This window comes from Bombina bombina, chromosome 6 (assembly GCF_027579735.1).
Source record: "Bombina bombina isolate aBomBom1 chromosome 6, aBomBom1.pri, whole genome shotgun sequence".
Taxonomy (NCBI): Eukaryota; Metazoa; Chordata; class Amphibia; order Anura; family Bombinatoridae; genus Bombina; species Bombina bombina.
In genome coordinates, this window is record NC_069504.1 from 470,729,723 (window position 1) to 470,750,118 (window position 20,396).

Sequence of the window (20,396 nt, forward strand, 5' to 3'; positions counted from 1 at the left end):
CGTCCAGGTTATGTAACATACGCTCCTTCTTAAAAGAAGGGTTAGGACATAATGAAGGAACAACGATTTCCTGATTAATATTCTTATTAGAAACAACCTTAGGAAGGAAACCAGGTTTGGTATGTAAAACCACCTTATCAGAATAGAAGATAAGATAAGGCGAAATCACATTGTAACGCTGAAGGCTCAGAAACTCTACGAGCAGAAGAAATAGCAACCAAAAACAAAACTTTCCAAGATAACAACTTAATATCTATGGAATGCATGGGTTCAAACGGAACCCCTTGAAGAACACTAAGGACTAAATTCAAACTCCAGGGTGGAGCAATTGGTCTAAACAAAGGCTTAATTCTGGTTAGAGTCTGACAAAAAGACTGAACGTCTGGAACATCTGCCAAACGTTTATGTAGCAAAATTGATAAAGCAGAAATTTGTCCCTTTAAGGAACTCGCTGATAACCCCTTCTCCAATCCTTCTTGGAGAAAAGACAGAATCCTGGGAATCCTATCTTTACTCCATGAGTAGCCCTTGGATTCACACCAAAAAAAGATATTTATTGGCCCCTGCACCACAGCAGAGCTGTGGCGCCTACCTGCCCACGGAATTAACCAGTTGTCCGGATATATAGAAAGGACTTATCGAGTGCAGACAACTTAAGCCTCCAGCCTCTGCCAGCTATGCGATGTCAATGAAGACTGCGCAACGGAGCGCGCAAAAATAGGCCCCGCCCACCGTGGGCGTACTGTATTTTGCCTAGGACCCACATGGGTCCAAACAAACATGCCTGACATGAAATAAAAGTAAAAACATGCGCCCTCCTAATGTAGACCAAACCCCTGCATTCATACCATAAACCGCTTTCGTCTCCCAGTGTCAAGCCCAAACATAAGCCACCAAGGTCTATATAACTTCTGGCCATGAAATAAATTAATAAACTAATAAAGGGATTTCAGGTACACAAATATTTTTCTTAGTGCATACTGCTTACCCTTCCCCATATAGGGGACAATGTCAGCCTGTTCTGGTATATCAAGTCTCCCCAGAAAACAAAAGACTCACACATACCTTCAGCTGCGTTGTGGGAACCATTATGGACCTTAGATAATGTTTGCTAAGATCATTAACATCAGGGCAGAAAATAATTGTCTCAACTCCTCCTTGTGAAGCAATAGACTGACAATTTCCCCCTGAGAAAAATAGCACTCTCTGGCACTATTTAAAAATAAAAAACTTCTTGATTGAAGAATCTAAACCAACACCTTACTTTACTTCTTCCTATTACTAACACAGGCAAAGAGAATGACTGGTGGTGGAGGGAAGGGAGGGGCTATATATACAGCTCTGCTGTGGTGCTCTTTGCCACTTCCTGTTAGCAGGAGGTTAATATCCCACAAGTAAGGATGAAATCCGTGGACTCGTCATATCTTGTAGAAGAAAATACCTATAAACTGGGTAGTGGCAAAGAGCTGTGAGTACCTAAGATGGCAGAGAGCTGTTTGGAAGGGATTAGGGAGGAGGGACCACTACACTGCAGAAAAACATGATTTATTCTAACCTGATAAATTCCTATCTTTCTTGGTGGTGAGAGTACATAAAAAACCTTTGGGAATTCATCTCCTGTCTACCAGGAGAAGGCAAAGACACCCCAGACCAGAGCTTTAAGTATCCCTCCTACTTCCCTTTATCTCACAGTAGTATGTATAGCCAAGGATAAGAGGAATAAGTAAAAAAGATAGAAGGGTAAAGAGGTGGAAACTAGAATTGCCATCAACTAGGAAAATTGGGTGGCTTCATGGACTCTCACCACCAAGAAAAAAAGGAATTTATCAGGAAAGAATAAATTATGTTTTATTTCTAAGGTGGTGAGAAGCCACAAAAATCCTTACTTGTGAGAAGTAATACACAAGCAGTGGAACCAAAAAGCAAAATGGGTGGGAAATAAACGGAAAGGTGGGCACCTATTTACCAGGAACACAACCCCAAAAAAATCTTCCATCCAAAACCATGAGGCTAAAGAAACAGAAGTGACCTTCTGAACCCTATGTTTCCCGAGATCAGGACAAATGAGCTAAAGGCAGAAATCCTTAGTAGCCTGCAAACAGATTTTTAGTGCCCTAACCACGTTTGGATTCTGCAGTAATCTCTCCTCTGAAAATCTCAGATTGGGAGATAAGAAGGGCATCACAACCTTCTGATTAATGTTCTCTTGATAAACACCTTTGGTAGAAAACCGGAGAGGTTTGTCAAAAAGCTTTGTCCTGATAAAAAAAAAAAAATATTGTGGAAGATAAGAGAGAGCTGACAAATCAGATACTCTCCTCTTTGAGGTAACAGCTAACAAAAATAAAACTTTCCAAGCTAACATTTGAATATCCATCTTATGCATATGTTCAAAAGATGGATATTATAAACCTTGAAAACCAGATACAAACTCCATGGAGGAGAAATAGTTTTGTTTATGGGCCTCATTCAACTAAGACCTCAATGAACGCTTAATATCAGAAAGATGCGCAAAGTTTCCTATGCAACGAAATGGAAATTCATGGTATTCTACTAGAATGCCATGCATAACCCCTATCTTCACTCCAAAATATATACACCTTCCATACATTGTGAACCTGAAGCATGTATCACACAGTCAGAAAAACCTAATTGAGATGGAAGTAACCAAAACACCAAGCAGTCAAATTAAGACTGAAGATATTGATAAAAGAACTGACCTTGAGAGAGCAGATTTGGTAACTGAGGAACATGCCACATAGAAGAGCTGGACACCTGGACTAGAACTCCATCCCAAGTCCTCCAAAGCCAAACAGGAATTAACAATATCACAGAAATTTGTCCCTGCTTTAACAGAGCAGTTACCCTCGGCAAATGTAGAATTTAAAGGAAAAGAGAGGATATTGCGGAGGCCCACCCCAGGAAGGAATACCCGGGACAACAGGGCACACGCACATTCTTAAAGAAACGTCTGGACTGTGTAGACGAGCCATCGCCAACATTATCTGAAAGCGAAAGCGTGCTGCAACCAAGGAACTGTGTCTCTCTTAATTCTACTTGAGGACCGTACATTTGGAGTTGGTGGTGAAGACAAAGTGCTAGTAAGTCTATCTATAGAAGACCCCAGTGATGCATCAACTGGGCAAAAATATTCTGATTGAGAAAGCATTCCTTAAAAGTAAAATCTGAGAAATCAGATAGTACGCTTCTCAGTTGTTGACCCAAGGAATGAGAATTGCTGATATGGAACATTGATGGGCAACTGCCCAATTCAGGATACGCTCGAGATCTACTGTATTACCCCGGTCTTTTATATCGGCTACTGCTGTGAAGTTGTGAAAGAACCAAGTTAAAGGGACACTGAACCCAAATATTTTTCTTTTGTGATTCAGATAGAGCATGCAATTTTAAGCAACTTTCTAATTTACTCCTATAATCACATTTTCTTCATTCTCCTGGTATCTTTATTTGAAAAGCAAGAACGTAAGTTTAGATGCCGGCCCATTTTTGGTGAACAACCTAGGTTGTTCTTGCTGATTGGTGGATACATTCACCAACCAATAAACAAGTGCTGTCCAGGGTCTGAACCAAAAATTGGATGGCTCCTTAGCTTAGATGCCTTATTTTTCAAATAAAGATAGCAAGAGAACGAAGAAAAATTGATAATAGGAGTAAATTAAAAAGTTGCTTCAAATTGCATGCTCTATCTGAATCATGAAAGAAAAAATTTGGGTTGAGTGTCCCTTTAAGAATAGGTCAAGCCTCAAGCACTCTAAATTCATGTGGAGTTCCAAGACATTTATTGGTTACCTCGCTTCCGGAGACGACCAAACTCCCTGAGAGCTTTAAGGGCCCAAACCAGACCCAACTTGACAAAACTATTATTCCTGGAAATTATTTCCCTATATGGATGCAGGATGATGATACCCCAAAACACCTAAATGGGGAGCGTCCACCAAGAAAGAGATTGTCAGACTGGACTTCACTGACCCACCTAAGCCTGGTATAGAGACTTTAACCTAGGGCAAGCTAATTGCAACCCTAGCTTGCTTTTCTCTTTGCTAAACAGCTTCATGGAGATTGAATCTATGAGTACAACCAGGAAGGATAGTCTAGTAGAAGTGGAAGAAGACTCTAAAGCACATTTACCATCCAGCCATGATTAAGAGGAACCAAAATAGATTCTCTGTGTGCAAGTCATGGTTCTGCCACTAATCCCTGCACTCTGACAACTGATAGTAGGGCGCCAAGAACCTACATAAAGACCCTGGGAGCTGTACATGACTGAACATGACGTTCCCGAATGGATAAAATGACCAAAACGATAGTAATCCTTGTGAATTCTAATTCTAAATTGAGGATAGTTCCTTACAAATACAGATCACCCTCAGAAAGGGATGAAAAAACATCAGAATCAGGTATCTGAACAGGCCTAGCAGGTATAACTGTATGATACCCCATTTGTAGAAGACGAATTAGCAAAGACAAATGTTGATTACCTTACAAGAGTTTAAAAACTGGAGAAAAATCAGTAACTCCACCCTGGTAGGATTCACTGGTGGCAAACAAACAGAGAACAGTAGTAATTGTAGAAATTGATGGGAAAATAAAATCAGTGGGTCTAACCTCTAAAGGATCAGACCCTGTCTAAGTAGCTCAAGTCTGCTCTATTACAGGTAAAGTAAATAGTATGTCAAGTAAATTTACCAGAATTTAGATGTAAAAAAGAAATGAGACGGTTTGAGCACAGCAGAAATTTATAGAAAATGTGTTCATACTAAGGGTATACTTTTAGACACTAAAAATGAAAAATCTAATTCTCTTCAAAAATATTAAAACTTATGGTGTATATAGGGTAATGCCCCTATGCTGAGTAATGCCCCTATACTGAGTAATGCCCCTATACTGAGTAATGCCCTTATACTGAGTAATGCCCCTAATACACACAAGAGAGTATTACCCTTAAACAATGAGTGTGTGGAAATAATCAGTTGTGCATAGTATCTATGGCAAATATGTACAGTATTGCCCAAATTACAGTGTATACTGAGAAATGCACCAAAACACATGAAACAAACAGGACACCCTTAAATGCTAAGTGGGTGTAAATAATAATTTGTACAACGCATCTGTAACTAAGTAAGTCACCTCCTGCTCCTGGCTTAGGTACCTTACCCCCTACAATGGAGAGCAGTAAGACAGTTAGACTCTGGGTGGGTATGGAGAGTGATCCCACTTACAGAAAAAACAGGTGAAGAGCTAGAAATACTGCGTGGTGAAAGAAAAGTTAACCCTCTCCTTTCTGTGGAGAAGCACCCCCGTGCGGCTCGCTACCTCTTCCCGCTGTACCCGGCACCATCTTAGCATTCCTGTAGAGAAAAAAACAAGAAGAGGAGCAAAACGATGCCGGCAGCTGTAGACCGATCACTGTAATAACAGATCACCTTGAATTAAAAGGCCTGCAACATAGTTACATTGATACAATTTAATACATACACATGTACTCCTGAGCACTGGGGTTCAGTCTAATGAAATGAATATGTGGAGAGCACACCAAAACTCTGCGTGGCACGAAAATTCTTAACGCTCTCCCTTCCTCCAACTTTCACTGCACTGGAATAGGGCTGCAGTGCTAATTAGCACTCCTGATACAGTCTAAAGGATGGCCTTAGCGCAGTATATGCCGGCGGTAATAAGAGAAGGACTATTAAAAGGAACCACACTACTAAAAACACATAATGTACTGAAACATTCATACCGTTCTGTAGGAATTTATTTATTTATAAAATGTTTTACCAGGAAAAAAAATACATTGAGATTTCTCTCATTTTCAAGTATGTCCTAGGATATACATTACACATTGTACAAATAGTTAAGTTTTGACATAGCGATTCATAGACACAAGGTAGGTCTAACAAATGGAGCTTATCATAGCATACCGTAGTAAAATGCTCCAAACCCCCTTCTGTGCACAAATAGTCCACCCTGTGCACAAACCTATGCACAGCCTGTTAACCAGCCTAAGTTTGTGATACAGCTATACTGTTAGGACATGCTATGAAATACACAAGTGTAAATACTGATAGCTTGTGGGCTGTGTGAGGCATATGGGTACTTACTCACTGTTTTTACCCCTGTGGTGGTTCTAGGACTCAGTAGAGAGCCAATCCTGTACTGTAACTACTAACAGTAGAGGATATACTGAAGGAGTACATCTTCATGGCCAGACAGGAGGAGGCTAAAAACCTCTCACAGCAACACCCATGGTAGGTTTGTGACCACAACTCTATAGAGAATATTTACATTTCACAGCCAGTACTCTCATAAATCTCTCTCTTCCAAGAACTATCTATTGAGGGAAAATCTGGAAGAATATCCCTGTAATTCTTCAAAAAATCTTGAGCACCTCTATCCTTGATGAGGAAAAGAACTACTGGAAGAGAAGGGAAATTAGGAGGGATACATAAAGCTTTAGTGTGGGGTGTCTTTACCTTTTCCATGTGGGGAGGAGATGAATTCCACAAGTAAGGATTGTAACGGTACCAACAGGATACCAAGGGTTAACACCAGGGAACAATGTCCTGCATAGGGAATCAGCAATTCACAACCCAGCCAGTTTTCAGGTTTAAAACAGAATGACATTTATTAAAAGGCTATGCCTAGTATTTATGCAGGTTTGACCCCCCCAGATCGGGGGGGGTTGAAAGAATGTTGTACATTAGATGGAGGGAACACGCCCTTGACATGATACAATAGATTTACCTTGCTTAAGCTGATAACAATTTGAACACAAGACACATTTGGCTTTTCTTATCACCTAAGCATTTGCTCTCTGAGGGTGATTAAACAATGGACTGGTTATCAATAACATTAATGACAGTGCACAATAGCTGAGGCTAAAGCTGAACACAGTTAACTCCTTCAGTGCTGACAGAAGGGTCTGTCACATCTACATAGCACAATATACAGCCTATAGACAACCTTTCTTACGTTATAGTCCAGAAGTGGCTAGGTTTGCCACAATGCTCCCCCAGAACCAAGCCGGCATACACAGTCTGATCCCAACGGATCGGCTTGGGGATGTCCGGGGCAACAACTTTCGGCTCAAGTAAGCTACGGGGTATTCTCCGCCATCTGCTCCAACTTGGCTCAGTACTGCCCCCACTCCAAACATGGAAGCGTCTCTTCCCGGAGGGACTGGGCTTGGGTAGTCACAGGGTTAACATCAGCGGGATCCATGGGAGAATAGGCAGAAACAAGGGGGGGCCAAGTCATTTCCAAGGAGAACATCAGCAGGTAAGTCCTTCTTGACCCCCACATTCACAAGTCTAGCGCCCACTCCCCAATCCAAATGTACCCTGGCAACAGGTAGGCGGAACACAGTGCCCCCTGCTACCCTCACAGCCATAGTGTCTCCAGTGTGCTGTTTCTCAGACACCAAGTTCTCTTGAAGCAAGGTCATGGTAGCACCAGTATCCCGTAGACCACTGACCTCCTTCCCATTCACTTTAACCCGCTGCCGGTTATTCCGGTGGGCAGCTTGCACGGGGTCTGCTTCATGTAGGCTGCCCCAGCATTCTGGCGCCTCTACGTAGCGGGCCGCAGGCTGAGGATTATGTGGGATTCCGCCGGCGGGTCTTCTCCAGGACTGTGCTTGATTTGCTGCGTTTAGGGGACACTCTGGTCTTTTGTGCCCTAGTCGCTTACATCCAAAGCACCGAATAGGTTGTGAGTAGCCCCGCGAATTGAACCGGGCTCTCTGAGGGTAGTTCGTGGCCGGAGGCCGTGTGGTATAGCGGTGCGCCGGGGGCTGGTAACTGGCAGCTGCTGGGGTGACTGGGGGTTTGTACTCCACTCTAGCAGTGGGCAATCGGTATACCGCTCCCCCTGCCCCTCGTACTGCCACGGATCCGCCCGTGTGTACTGTATCCGGCACCAAATGGGGAGCTATCAGGGTTAAAGTAGCTCCCGAATCCCGAAGTCCCTGGAGCTCCTTCCCCTCTACGGTCCCCAGCTGGCGGGGATGTTGCCAGTTATCGGCGGCCCGGACCAACATCACCTCATGCAGAATTCCCAGGGGTTCCTCGGCTTGGGTGCTCAACACCTCATGAGCGGCTGGCTCCGTTTGGTAATGGTGAGCAGCCGCCCTTGGGGCCTGGTTCTGTCTGACCTGGTTCCAAGCTTGTCTGCTCCGATTTTGGGTGCACTCACGTGCCATATGTCCCCACTGCTTGCAGGTGTGGCATTGTATATTCGCCCGTCTGTTGTTAGGCTGTAGTCCATGGTGCCTCCTGGCATCAAAATGCTGGTCTGCTAATCTGGCTGCTTCGGTTAAGGTGAGGGGTTTTCGATCTCTCACCCATTCTTGGGCTTCTGGGGACAAGCCGTTAAAGAATTGCTCCAACAGCATCAGTTGTCGCAATTCTTCCATGGTGGTAGCTTGGCTGGCCTGTATCCACCCTTGAGATGCTTGATCCAGCTTGTGGGCCCACTCTGCATGTGAATCTCTTTCTGGCTTGCGCAGGCCTCTAAACTTGCGCCGGTATGCCTCTGAGGTAATGGCATATCTTTCCAAGATCGCTCTCTTCACTTTAGCGTAATCCTTGCTGTCCTCCCTGGGTACAGCGCGATACGCTTCCGCTGCTCTACCGGCTAGCTTGCCTGCTAGCACCGGCACCCATACGGACTGTTCCAAATCATGTAACTCACACAGTCTCTCAAAATCCTGTAAATAGCCATCGATCTCATCCTTCTCCTCACAAAACATTTTAAATGCATGGTATGGGATTTTGGGTCTTACTGGGTTGCTGAGTGCGTCCAAAATGGATTCTGCTCGGGAGGATGCATTTCGCGGACTGTGTGCCATCACGTACTCCTGCACATCTGCCATTACCACGGATAGCATATCCCGTGGTACAGGTTGGGGTAAAAATTCCAGCCTGGTCCTCATTTCCCTCTGGTATAGGGTCTCCTCCATGGCTGCTGGAGGCGTAGCGCTGCGAGCTCTGTCTCCCTCCATCAGCTCAGCAAATAATATAGCCTTGGGTTTGCTGCTGCCTATCTTTCCCCTGGCTTCTAGCAGTTCCTTTAACGTTTGTCTCTTTAGCTTAGAATAATCCATCTCCATTCACTTTGGTCCCTGGTACTCCTTCCATCTTAGTCAGTATTGTAGTAATCCCCCTCTTCCTGAGGTTACTGGCTTGTGTAGTTGCTCTTCTGGGCGATAAGGTTCATTCCGTCGCTTGCCACCAATTGTAACGGTACCAACAGGATACCAAGGGTTAACACCAGGGAACAATGTCCTGCATAGGGAATCAGCAATTCACAACCCAGCCAGTTTTCAGGTTTAAAACAGAATGACATTTATTAAAAGGCTATGCCTAGTATTTATGCAGGTTTGACCCCCCCAGATCGGGGGGGGGGGTTGAAAGAATGTTGTACATTAGATGGAGGGAACACGCCCTTGACATGATACAATAGATTTACCTTGCTTAAGCTGATAACAATTTGAACACAAGACACATTTGGCTTTTCTTATCACCTAAGCATTTGCTCTCTGAGGGTGATTAAACAATGGACTGGTTATCAATAACATTAATGACAGTGCACAATAGCTGAGGCTAAAGCTGAACACAGTTAACTCCTTCAGTGCTGACAGAAGGGTCTGTCACATCTACATAGCACAATATACAGCCTATAGACAACCTTTCTTACGTTATAGTCCAGAAGTGGCTAGGTTTGCCACAAGGATGTTCATGGACTCTCACCACCTTAGAAACAAAAATGCATACTGCCAGTACCTAAGATGATGGAGATGAGTGAGGGTAGGGGGAAAGATTGTAGTTTGGGAGGGATCAGGGAAGTAGAACATGCAAGGTGGAAGGGTAATCCCTGCATTACCATACTATTACCCTTACCAACTAACTACTTAACCCCTTCACTATCGGGAATTTCAGAAGTGTGGTGCACAGCTGCAATTAGTGGCCTTCAAATTACCAAAAAGTCAAAGCTATGCATGTCTGCTATTTCCAAACAAAGGGGACCTCAGAGAAGCTTTTAAATCCATTTGTGTCATGATTGCACAAGTAGTATGTAAATAATTTCAGTAAGAAACTCAAAGTTTGTGACAAAGGTAACTATATTTTTCGATGATCGCATTTGGCGACGAAATGGTGACATAAAATATATCAAAATGAATACCTAGATGAATACCTTAGGTTGTCTTCTTAAAAAAATATAATTTTGATAAGTAAAAAACAAAAAAACAAGGCTCTATATCTGTTTAAATGAAGTGATAACAAAACTGCTAAAAATTCTCCGGTATTTTGGGCAAGTTTTTCTCTGAAATTCCCAGTACTGGTGGGACAATTTGACATATACAGTACCTACAAAGTCCCAAATTGCTTTTGAGGCTTGATATTAATAGATAAATTAGAGGACCAAACTATCAACCTTTTCCATGCTGTTATTACATTGTAGTAAAGTTAAACTGTAGTAAGTTATGTATTATGTCCCTCCCCACTATCTATAAAAAAATCCTACAAAGTGGTCTAAGGGAGCAAAATGTGCTAAAGAAGCAAGATTTCTGGGTGTAAATAAGAGGTTTACGAGCTGTGATTTAAAGTACATAGCTATTTCATTTATTATTTTAACTGTACTAAATAAATACATATCAGATATAACATAACAATCTTCTTTAATTAATGCTTACAGAATCAGAACTTTACAAAGCAAATAAGTCCTTGCAGTTAGAAGAATCCAAATTTATAAACTCATCCTCATTTATAGACACGCTTTAAATACTTTGCTAAGGTATAGGGAATGATATCCTTTAAAGAAAACTGATCCTGTGTATATCTGAGCTTACAGCAGATGTTCCTCTCTGAACCTCAAGTATCCCATGTGGCAACAAATCCATAGATTTCATTTCAGGTTTGGATGAATAAAAAAAAAACACTACTGAATAGCTCACAGATAGATTATATTCAGTTTATCTAGGAAAAATGGTTCTGTTCTGGAAAATGCCCTGGCAGTTTATCTCACTAGAAATATTACTAGATTTCTCTCCGTTTCATCAGGGGCTCTCATACTATTGTTACAAAAAAGTTAAAGGTGCACAAAAGTGCATAAAGAAAACATTCTAATGTATTACATGCAACAATAGTGCAATAATAAAATCCTCTATGTGTTTAACCCCTGCTGGGAGCTAGCTGGCAATTGGTGGCTGTACATACTGTATATGGCCTCCATTTTTTTGCTTACCAGGCACATTCAGTTAGGTCCCAATAGTGCACTAATGCTCCCGATTATACTCTTCAAACAAAGGATACCAATAGAACAAAGCAAGTTTTATAACAGAAAGATGTTTAAAACTGCCTACTCTATCTGAATCATGAAAGTTTAAATTTGACTTTAGCACAGTTCAAAGGTTTCCTGTAGCAACAGTGGTTGTATATATTGTAGGGAGTAGTTCGAAGTAATAGAGGCGTTTACAGCAACTTCATTGAAGCTTGAATTATTGTTTGCAAACATTTACATTACTTAAAGTGAAGGTAAAGTCAAACGCCTTATAACAAATAATTAGAGATATGATGGCAAATAAATATAAGTTTCATTCATCAATTTGTTATAAAACATATATTACCTGTGATATCTAATGTTTATCTGATCTAATCGGCTTTCCGAAAAACAACCCGTACATTTTTCTTTTTTTCTAAATAACCATCACGTGCTTCAGAGATCCAATTGATTTTCTGGCCGTTAGGCGGCCGTCAAATTTCGTCATAAACATTGCGGCTTCAATGCGCATGCGTGGCAATTTCTCCTCCTCAATTTTCAAGCGCGCGCGTCCTCGTTTCGCGCATGTGCATTATAACATTTGGGTTGTAGTCATTGAAGGAGCTGCCGAGGAACTCAGACGGCAACATTTGTTTCGCTCAGATTACCTACATTCCATAAATGATGCGCATGCGCGGTTAATCCGTGCTCGATGTGCACGAGTATGCGAAACACGTATAGAGCGGGTGGGACCGCTCTATACGTCAGAGTGTCATAAACCAGGAAATGGAGCGTGGGAGGAGATTATTCAAGGAACGGTAGGAAAAATAAAGTTATAATTAGAACAAAATAGATAATGTTATTTAAAAAAAAAACCTAGCGACTGCATTTGGGTTATTAACAGGAACATAAAAACGATTGCCGATTAAAAAAACTTTACCTTCACTTTAAGTCTACTGAACCAGCCCACATGAAAAAATTACCTGTTTGGAAGTTTTGTGTGTTCCATGAATTCCTCTCTTAGGTTTTCCACAAGGCCACTTGGGTTTACCTGTTTAAAATAATATTTACAATTACGTAAACATGAATGAATGTTTATGAGACACATTTCTGATACTAAAATACAATGAAATGGATAACATAAAAAGATTTTAATAATGAAACAAATAGTATGATAGAAGTCACAGAAATAATACATTACATGGCTTAATCAAATTTAAAAAAAAAATCACTACAACGTCTTTGCCCATCACAAACATGCAATACTTGCATTCTCTCAAATTAAACACACTTAAAGGAACATGAAACCCAATTTTTTTCTTTCATGATATAGAAAGAGCATGCAATTTTAAACATCTTTCTAATTTACTTCTATTATCTAATTTGCTTCATTCTCTTGATATCCTTTGCTGAAAAGCATATCTAGATAGGCTCAATAGCAGCTGATTGGTGGCTGCATATAGATGCCTCATGTGATTGGCTCACCCATGAGCATTACTATTTCTTAAACAAAAGATATCTGAAAAATGAAGCAACTTAGATAGAAGTAAAATGGAATGTTGTTTAAAATTGCATTCTCTACTTGAATCATGAAAGATTTTTTGGGGGGTTAAGTGACCCTTTAAAGGCCTGTATACTTTTAGACTCTCTATTCATTTAATATATGATCAAATTGTCCAGCTCTATACAAAACACATTTCTATATTCATATTCATGATTATATTTAAGCATAAAAAAGCATTACTAGTTAGATCGGCCAGCCAACATCCCTTTGCTAGGTACTTTTCATTATTAAAGGGCCACGATGCCCAAATGTTGAAACACTTGAAAGTGATGCAGCATAGCTGTAAAAAGCGGACTAGAAAATATCACCTGAACATCTCTATGTAAAAAAGGAAGATATTTTACCTCAAAAGTTTCTCAGTACCCACATCCCATTGTAAAGGACTTCTAAGCAGCAAATCAGTATGTCTGTCCCGGGACAGACGCGGATTGAGCCTTGTGCACTCTCATGTTATTTCCATATTTAGTTTAAGGAAGTTTACTATGAAATCTCATGAGAGTTAAGTCAAATCTCATGAGATCACAGTAAAAGAGTTCATGACCTCAGCACTGCTGATGCTGTTTGACTGCTATTCATTTCTTCATTTTGCTTTTTTTACCTGCAGCTGGGCAGCAGCTGAGTATAACTTTTTACATAGAACTTACTCTGCTGAGCTAAGGAGATTGTGAGGTAAAAATATCTTCCTTCTTTACATAGAGATGCTCAGGTGATATTTTCCTGTCAACTTTTTACAGTTATACTGCATCAGTTTCAAGTGATTTAGCATATGAGTATTATGTCCCTTTAAGCAAGAAATCAGCTTTTGCTCAAGTATTCTGTCTCTGTTAATTTATACCAGATCCCTGCTACAGCTCAAGTATTCTGTCTCTGTGAATTTATACCAGATGCCTCCTACAGCTCCTCAAGTATTCTGTCTCTGTGAATTTATACCAGATGCCTCCTACAGCTCCTCGAGTATTCTGTCTCTGTGAATTTATACCAGATGCCTGCTACAGCTCAAGTATTCTGTCTCTGTGAATTTATACCAGATGCCTGCTACAGCTCAAGTATTCTGTCTCTGTGAATTTATACCAGATGCCTGCTACAACTCAAGTATTCTGTCTCTGTGAATTTATACCAGATGTCTGCTACAGCTCCTCGAGTATTCTGTCTCTGTGAATTTATACCAGATGCCTCCTACAGCTCCTCGAGTATTCTGTTTCTGTGAATTTATACCAGATGCTTGCTACAGCTCAAGTATTCTGTCTCTGTGAATTTATACCAGATGCCTGCTACAGCTCAAGTATTCTGTCTCTGTGAATTTATACCAGATGCCTGCTACAGCTCAAGTATTCTGTCTCTGTGAATTTATACCAGATGCCTGCTACAGCTCAAGTATTCTGTCTCTGTGAATTTATACCAGATGCCTGCTACAGCTCAAGTATTCTGTATCTGTGAATTTATACCAGATGCCTCCTACAGTTCAAGTATTCTGTCTCTGTGAATTTATACCAGATGCCTGCTACAGCTCAAGTATTCTGTCTCTGTGAATTTATACCAGATGCCTGCTACAGCTCAAGTATTCTGTCTCTGTGAATTTATACCAGATGCCTGCTACAGCTCAAGTATTCTGTCTCTGTGAATTTATACCAGATGCCTCCTACAGCTCAAGTATTCTGTCTCTGTGATGTTACACCAGATGCCTGCTACAGTGCAAGTATTCTGTATCTGTAAATTTATACCAGATCCTTGCTACAGCTCAAGTATTCTGTCTCTGTGAATTTATACCAGATGCCCGCTTTAGCTCAAGTATTCTGTCTCTGTGCATTTATACCAGATGCCTCCTACAGCTCAAGTATTCTGTCTCTGTGAATTTATACCAGATGCCTCCTACAGTTCAAGTATTGTGTCTCTGTGAATTTATACCAGATGCCTCCTACAGTTCAAGTATTGTGTCTCTGTGAATTTATACCAGATGCCTGCTACAGCTCAAGTATTCAGTCTCTGTGAATTTATACCAGATGCCTGCTACAGCTCAAGTATTCAGTCTCTGTGAATTTATACCAGATGCCTGCTACAGCTCAAGTATTCTGTCTCTGTGAAGTTACACCAGATGCCTGCTACAGCTCAAGTATTCTGTCTCTGTGAATTTATACCAGATGCCTGCTACAGCTCAAGTATTCTGTCTCTGTGCATTTATACCAGATGCCTGCTACAGCTCAAGTATTCTGTCTCTGTGCATTTATACCAGATGCCTCCTACAGCTCAAGTATTCTGTCTCTGTGAAGTTACACCAGATGCCTGCTACAGTGCAAGTATTCTGTCTCTGTGCATTTATACCAGATGCCTGCTACAGCTCAAGTATTCTGTCTCTGTGAATTTATACCAGATGCCTCCTACAGCTCAAGTATTCTGTCTCTGTGATGTTACACCAGATGCCTGCTACAGTGCAAGTATTCTGTATCTGTAAATTTATACCAGATCCTTGCTACAGCTCAAGTATTCTGTCTCTGTGAATTTATACCAGATGCCCGCTATAGCTCAAGTATTCTGTCTCTGTGCATTTATACCAGATGCCTCCTACAGCTCAAGTATTCTGTCTCTGTGAATTTATACCAGATGCCTCCTACAGTTCAAGTATTGTGTCTCTGTGAATTTATACCAGATGCCTCCTACAGTTCAAGTATTGTGTCTCTGTGAATTTATACCAGATGCCTGCTACAGCTCAAGTATTCAGTCTCTGTGAATTTATACCAGATGCCTGCTACAGCTCAAGTATTCAGTCTCTGTGAATTTATACCAGATGCCTGCTACAGCTCAAGTATTCTGTCTCTGTGAAGTTACACCAGATGCCTGCTACAGCTCAAGTATTCTGTCTCTGTGAATTTATACCAGATGCCTGCTACAGCTCAAGTATTCTGTCTCTGTGCATTTATACCAGATGCCTGCTACAGCTCAAGTATTCTGTCTCTGTGCATTTATACCAGATGCCTCCTACAGCTCAAGTATTCTGTCTCTGTGAAGTTACACCAGATGCCTGCTACAGTGCAAGTATTCTGTCTCTGTGCATTTATACCAGATGCCTCCTACAGTTTAACTATTCTGTCTCTCTAAATTTATACCAGATGCCTCCTACAGCTCAAGTATTCTGTCTCTGTGAATTTATACCAGATGCCTGCTACAGCTCAAGTATTCTGTCTCTGTGCATTTACACCAGATGCCTCCTACAGCTCAAGTATTCTGTCTCTGTGAATTTATACCAGATGCCTCCTACAGTTCAAGTATTGTGTCTCTGTGAATTTATACCAGATGCCTCCTACAGCTCAAGTATTCTGTCTCTGTGAATTTATACCAGATGCCTGCTACAGCTCAAGTATTCTGTCTCTGTGAATTTATACCAGATGCCTGCTACAGCTCAAGTATTCTGTCTCTGTGCATTTATACCAGATGCCTGCTACAGCTCAAGTATTCTGTCTCTGTGATGTTACACCAGATGCCTGCTACAGCTCAAGTATTCTGTCTCTGTGATGTTACACCAGATGCCTGCTACAGCTCAAGTATTCTGTCTCTGTGATGTTACACCAGATGCCTCCTACAGCTCAAGTATCCTATCTCTTGTATTATAGCAGACTCCTGATACAGCTCCAGTACACTGCTTATGTAGTTCTACATAAATCGTCTACTACAGGACACTATCTGGTACCTGCAGTGTTACACCATACTCATGCTATGGCCCCTGTATCCTGCAGTGTTATACCAGACTCAGACTGTACGTCCAGAATACTGTTTCTGTAATATTACATCAAACTCCTGCTACAGCCCCAATATCCTCTCTCTGCAGCAATATAGCAGACATCTGTTACAGCTCCAGTATGCAGTCTCTGCAGTGTTACACCAGACTTCTGCTGCCGCTTGAGTATCCGCTCTATCCAGTGTAAAACCAGATTTCTGCTGCAGCTCCAGTACACTGTTTCTGTAGTGTTATATTAAACTCCTGCCAAGGTGCTGGTATCCTATCTCTGTGGACATGGTAGGCAGCGTGGGCTTCAATATGATACACTCTACAGCACCATTTAAGGTAACACCTACCTAAGGACTCTACAAATTCTGCTGAAATCATGAATAACCTGCACCCTTGACAGAACTGTATCTTCACATTACCTATATTATTGGCCCTTTACTTTGTGGTAGCATTTCTGGAATATGTATAGGGCATTTTCATGAGTCATCTTTTTCTTCCTTGTACATCCTATTTTTTCATGCATGTACAGTACAAGTGACATTGATTTTTAGGATGTATCCTATTTTGTGCATTGATTTTTTTACTCTCTTACCATGTAACCTGACCACAGACACCCCCTGAGACAGAGATGTATTTTCCCTAATCAATTTCTGGCTCAAATATGGGTCATGGTGTCTTCCACATGTTCATATACAGAGAGGGCCTTGCCTATGAAACTGCTGTAAATAACAAAATGCTGCTATAGATTCTCCATTTATTATATGATTACTGTACCTACTATGTTTATATTGAGGGAAATAAGAGACAGAATGAGATGTTAATCATAGCCTGATCATATTAATGAAGATCACTACTAATATTCATAAAGCATCTTGTTAGATACATTAAATTGCAATGCAGTGCAACATTAGGATTTATAAAAAGTATTCCGCTTTTTTTTCACTACTTTTTTTTTCTCAGTTGTACAAACTGCACTGTCCATGTTTATCAACACAGTTAGTTTAACTCTTGTAATACAATTTTTGCATTCTGTCTGACAAGTAAATGAACAGAACAAAACAGACATACAGCTTTTAATCACTAACCATATCTGCACAAAAAAACACAATTCAAAGACACTTTCATTATAGGATAAGGGTACATAAAATGGCAATTTGACTACGGCAACATCTTGCATGATGAGATTTGATGGCAGTACTAAATATCTCCAGCAGAGGGCAGACAAGCACAATGTTTTCTCCAAAAACAAGAAGAAACATCAGATTTATTCACATACTATGGGTCTTTGATTGGAGAAATTGTGGTATGTCTGGGAATATCAAACATATTTTGGTGATGCCCACAACACATTCTGGTCAGATATCTTAAAAACTGCAAACAAGATGTTAAGAAATGTTAAGTTAGATCATTTCTGTATAGTGATACTTAAAGGAACATGAAACCCCAGTTTGTTTGCTTTTTATGATTAAGATAGAGCATACAATTTAAAAACTTTCCCGTTATCATCAAATTGGCTTCATTATGTTTGTATCCTTTATTGAAGAAGCAGCAAAACATTACTGGAAACTAGATGAACCAATCAGGTGAGCCAATGACTAGAGGTATTTATGTACAACCACCAATCAGCAACTATATTCAGTAGTGCACTGCTGCTCTTTAATGTGACTTTAACCAATGAATCAAGAATATGGGTACAGTTATATCTACAAATAATGCTGAATTGCAATAAAAAGCTAATACTACATTTTTGAGAAAAAACATAAATTATGCTTACCTGATAATTTTATTTCCATCGAGGGGAAGAGAGTCCATGGCTTCATTCATTACTTGTGGGAAATAAGAACCTGGCCACCAGGAGAAGGCAAAGACACCACAGCCAAATACTTAAATACCTCCCCCACTTCCCTCATCCCCCAGTCATTCTGCTGAGGGAACAGGGAACAGTAGGAGAATTATCAGGGTATAAATGGTGCCAGAAGAACAAAAAATAAATTTAGGTCCACCCACCGGAGCAACGGGCAGGAGCCATGGACTCTCCTCCCCTCGATGGAAATAAAATTATCAGGTAAGCATAATTTATGTTTTCCATCTAAAGGGGAGGAGAGTCCACCGCTTTATTCATTACTTGTGGGAACAAATACCCAAGCTCCAGAGGACACTGAATAAAAAACGGGAGGGCAAAAAAGGCGGACCCTAATCTGAGCGCACCACAACCTGTAAAACCTTTCTCCCAAAAACTGCTTCTGCCGAAGCAAAAACGTCAAATTTTTAAAACTTTGTAAAGGTATGTAAGGAGGACGAGGAAGCCGCCTTACAAATCTGCTCCATTGAGGCCTCATTCTTAAAGGCCCAAGAAGAAGCCACAGCGCTAGTCGAATGAGCCGCTATCCTCTGAGAAGGCTTATGTCCCGCTGTCTCATAGGCCAAGTGAATCATGCTCCTCAACCAAAAGGACGAAGAAGTATAAGAGGCTTTCTGCCCCTTGCACATCCCTGCATACACCACAAAAAGAGATGTAGATTGTCTGAATTCCTTTGTAGCCTGAAGATAAAACTTCAAGGCTCGAACCACGTCCAAATTATGAAGTAACCTCTCCTTAGGAGAAGAGGGGTTAGGACACAAAGAAGGAACTACTATTTCCTGATTGATATTACGGTTAGACACAACTTTGGGAAGAAATCCCAAACCAGTGCGCAGAACAGCCTTATCAGCGTAAAAAAAACAAATAAGGAGGCTCAAATTGCAAGGCAGCCAACTCAGAGACTCTGCATGCCGATGCAATGGCCAACAGAAAGAGAACCTTCCAGGAAAGAATCTCAATAGCAATAGAGTGCATAGGTTCAAACGGAACCCTCTGCAACACCCTTTAGAACCAAGTTCAAACTCCAGGGAGGAGCGGACTGTCTAAAAACAGGCCTGATTCTAGACAGAGCCTGAACAAAGGACTGAATATCAGGAAGCTCAGCGAGCCTCTTGTGCAACAAAACAGATAATGCCGAAATCTGTCCCTTCAAGGAACTGGCGGCAAGTCCCTTTTCCAAACCATCCTGGAGAAAGGACAGAATCCTGGATACCTTAACCTTGTGCCAAGGGTATCCATGATTCTCACATCAGAACAAGTAAGTCCTCCACACCTTATGATAGATGCGACGAGTGACCGGATTCCTAGCCTGAACGAGTGTATCAATCACTCTCGCAGAAAACCCTCTCTTGGCCAAGACTAAGCATTCAATCTCCACGCAGTCAGCCTCAGAGAATCTAGATTTTGATGATGAAAGGGACCCTGTACCAACAGATCCCTGTGACCATGTAACCTCCATGGAGGAGATGACATCCCCACCAGATCCGCAAACCACGTCCTCCGCGGCCAAGAGGGTGCAATCAGAATAGCCGAAACTTGCTCCTGCTTGATGCGGGCCACTACACAAAGTATAAGTGGCAACGGTGGAAATATGTAAACTAGGTTGAACCCCCAAGGCACCGCAAAGGCATCTATCAGCTCTCCCTGGGGATCCCTGGACCGCGACCCGTATCTGGGTAGCTTGCAATTGAGTCTGGATGCCATGAGGTCTATCTCCGGCGTCCCCCATCTGTGACAAATCCCTGCAAACACCTCGGGATGGAGAGACCATTCCTCCGGATGGAAGGATTGCCTGCTGAGGAAATCCGCTTCCCAACACCCAGAATGTGGATTGCTGAGAGTGAGCAGTTGTGGGACTCTGCCCATTCCAATATACGAGAAACCTCCCTCATTGCCAGAGAGCTTTTCGTCCCCCCTGGTGGTTGATGTAAGCCACTGAGGTAATGTTGTCTGTCTGGAATCTGATTAAGCTG

The 20,396-nt window shown here is 41.5% G+C and overlaps 1 protein-coding gene across 1 annotated transcript in view; it reads right to left on the reverse strand.

Moving 5' to 3' along the window:
* SCAPER (S-phase cyclin A associated protein in the ER) overlaps positions 1-20,396 on the reverse strand; it is a 907,354-nt gene that overhangs the window by 774,303 nt on the left and 112,655 nt on the right. The window contains exon 3 of the mRNA XM_053719295.1: positions 12,261-12,328. Coding sequence (XP_053575270.1) covers positions 12,261-12,328 — 68 coding nt within the window. The remainder of the gene's footprint in view (positions 1-12,260; positions 12,329-20,396) is intronic.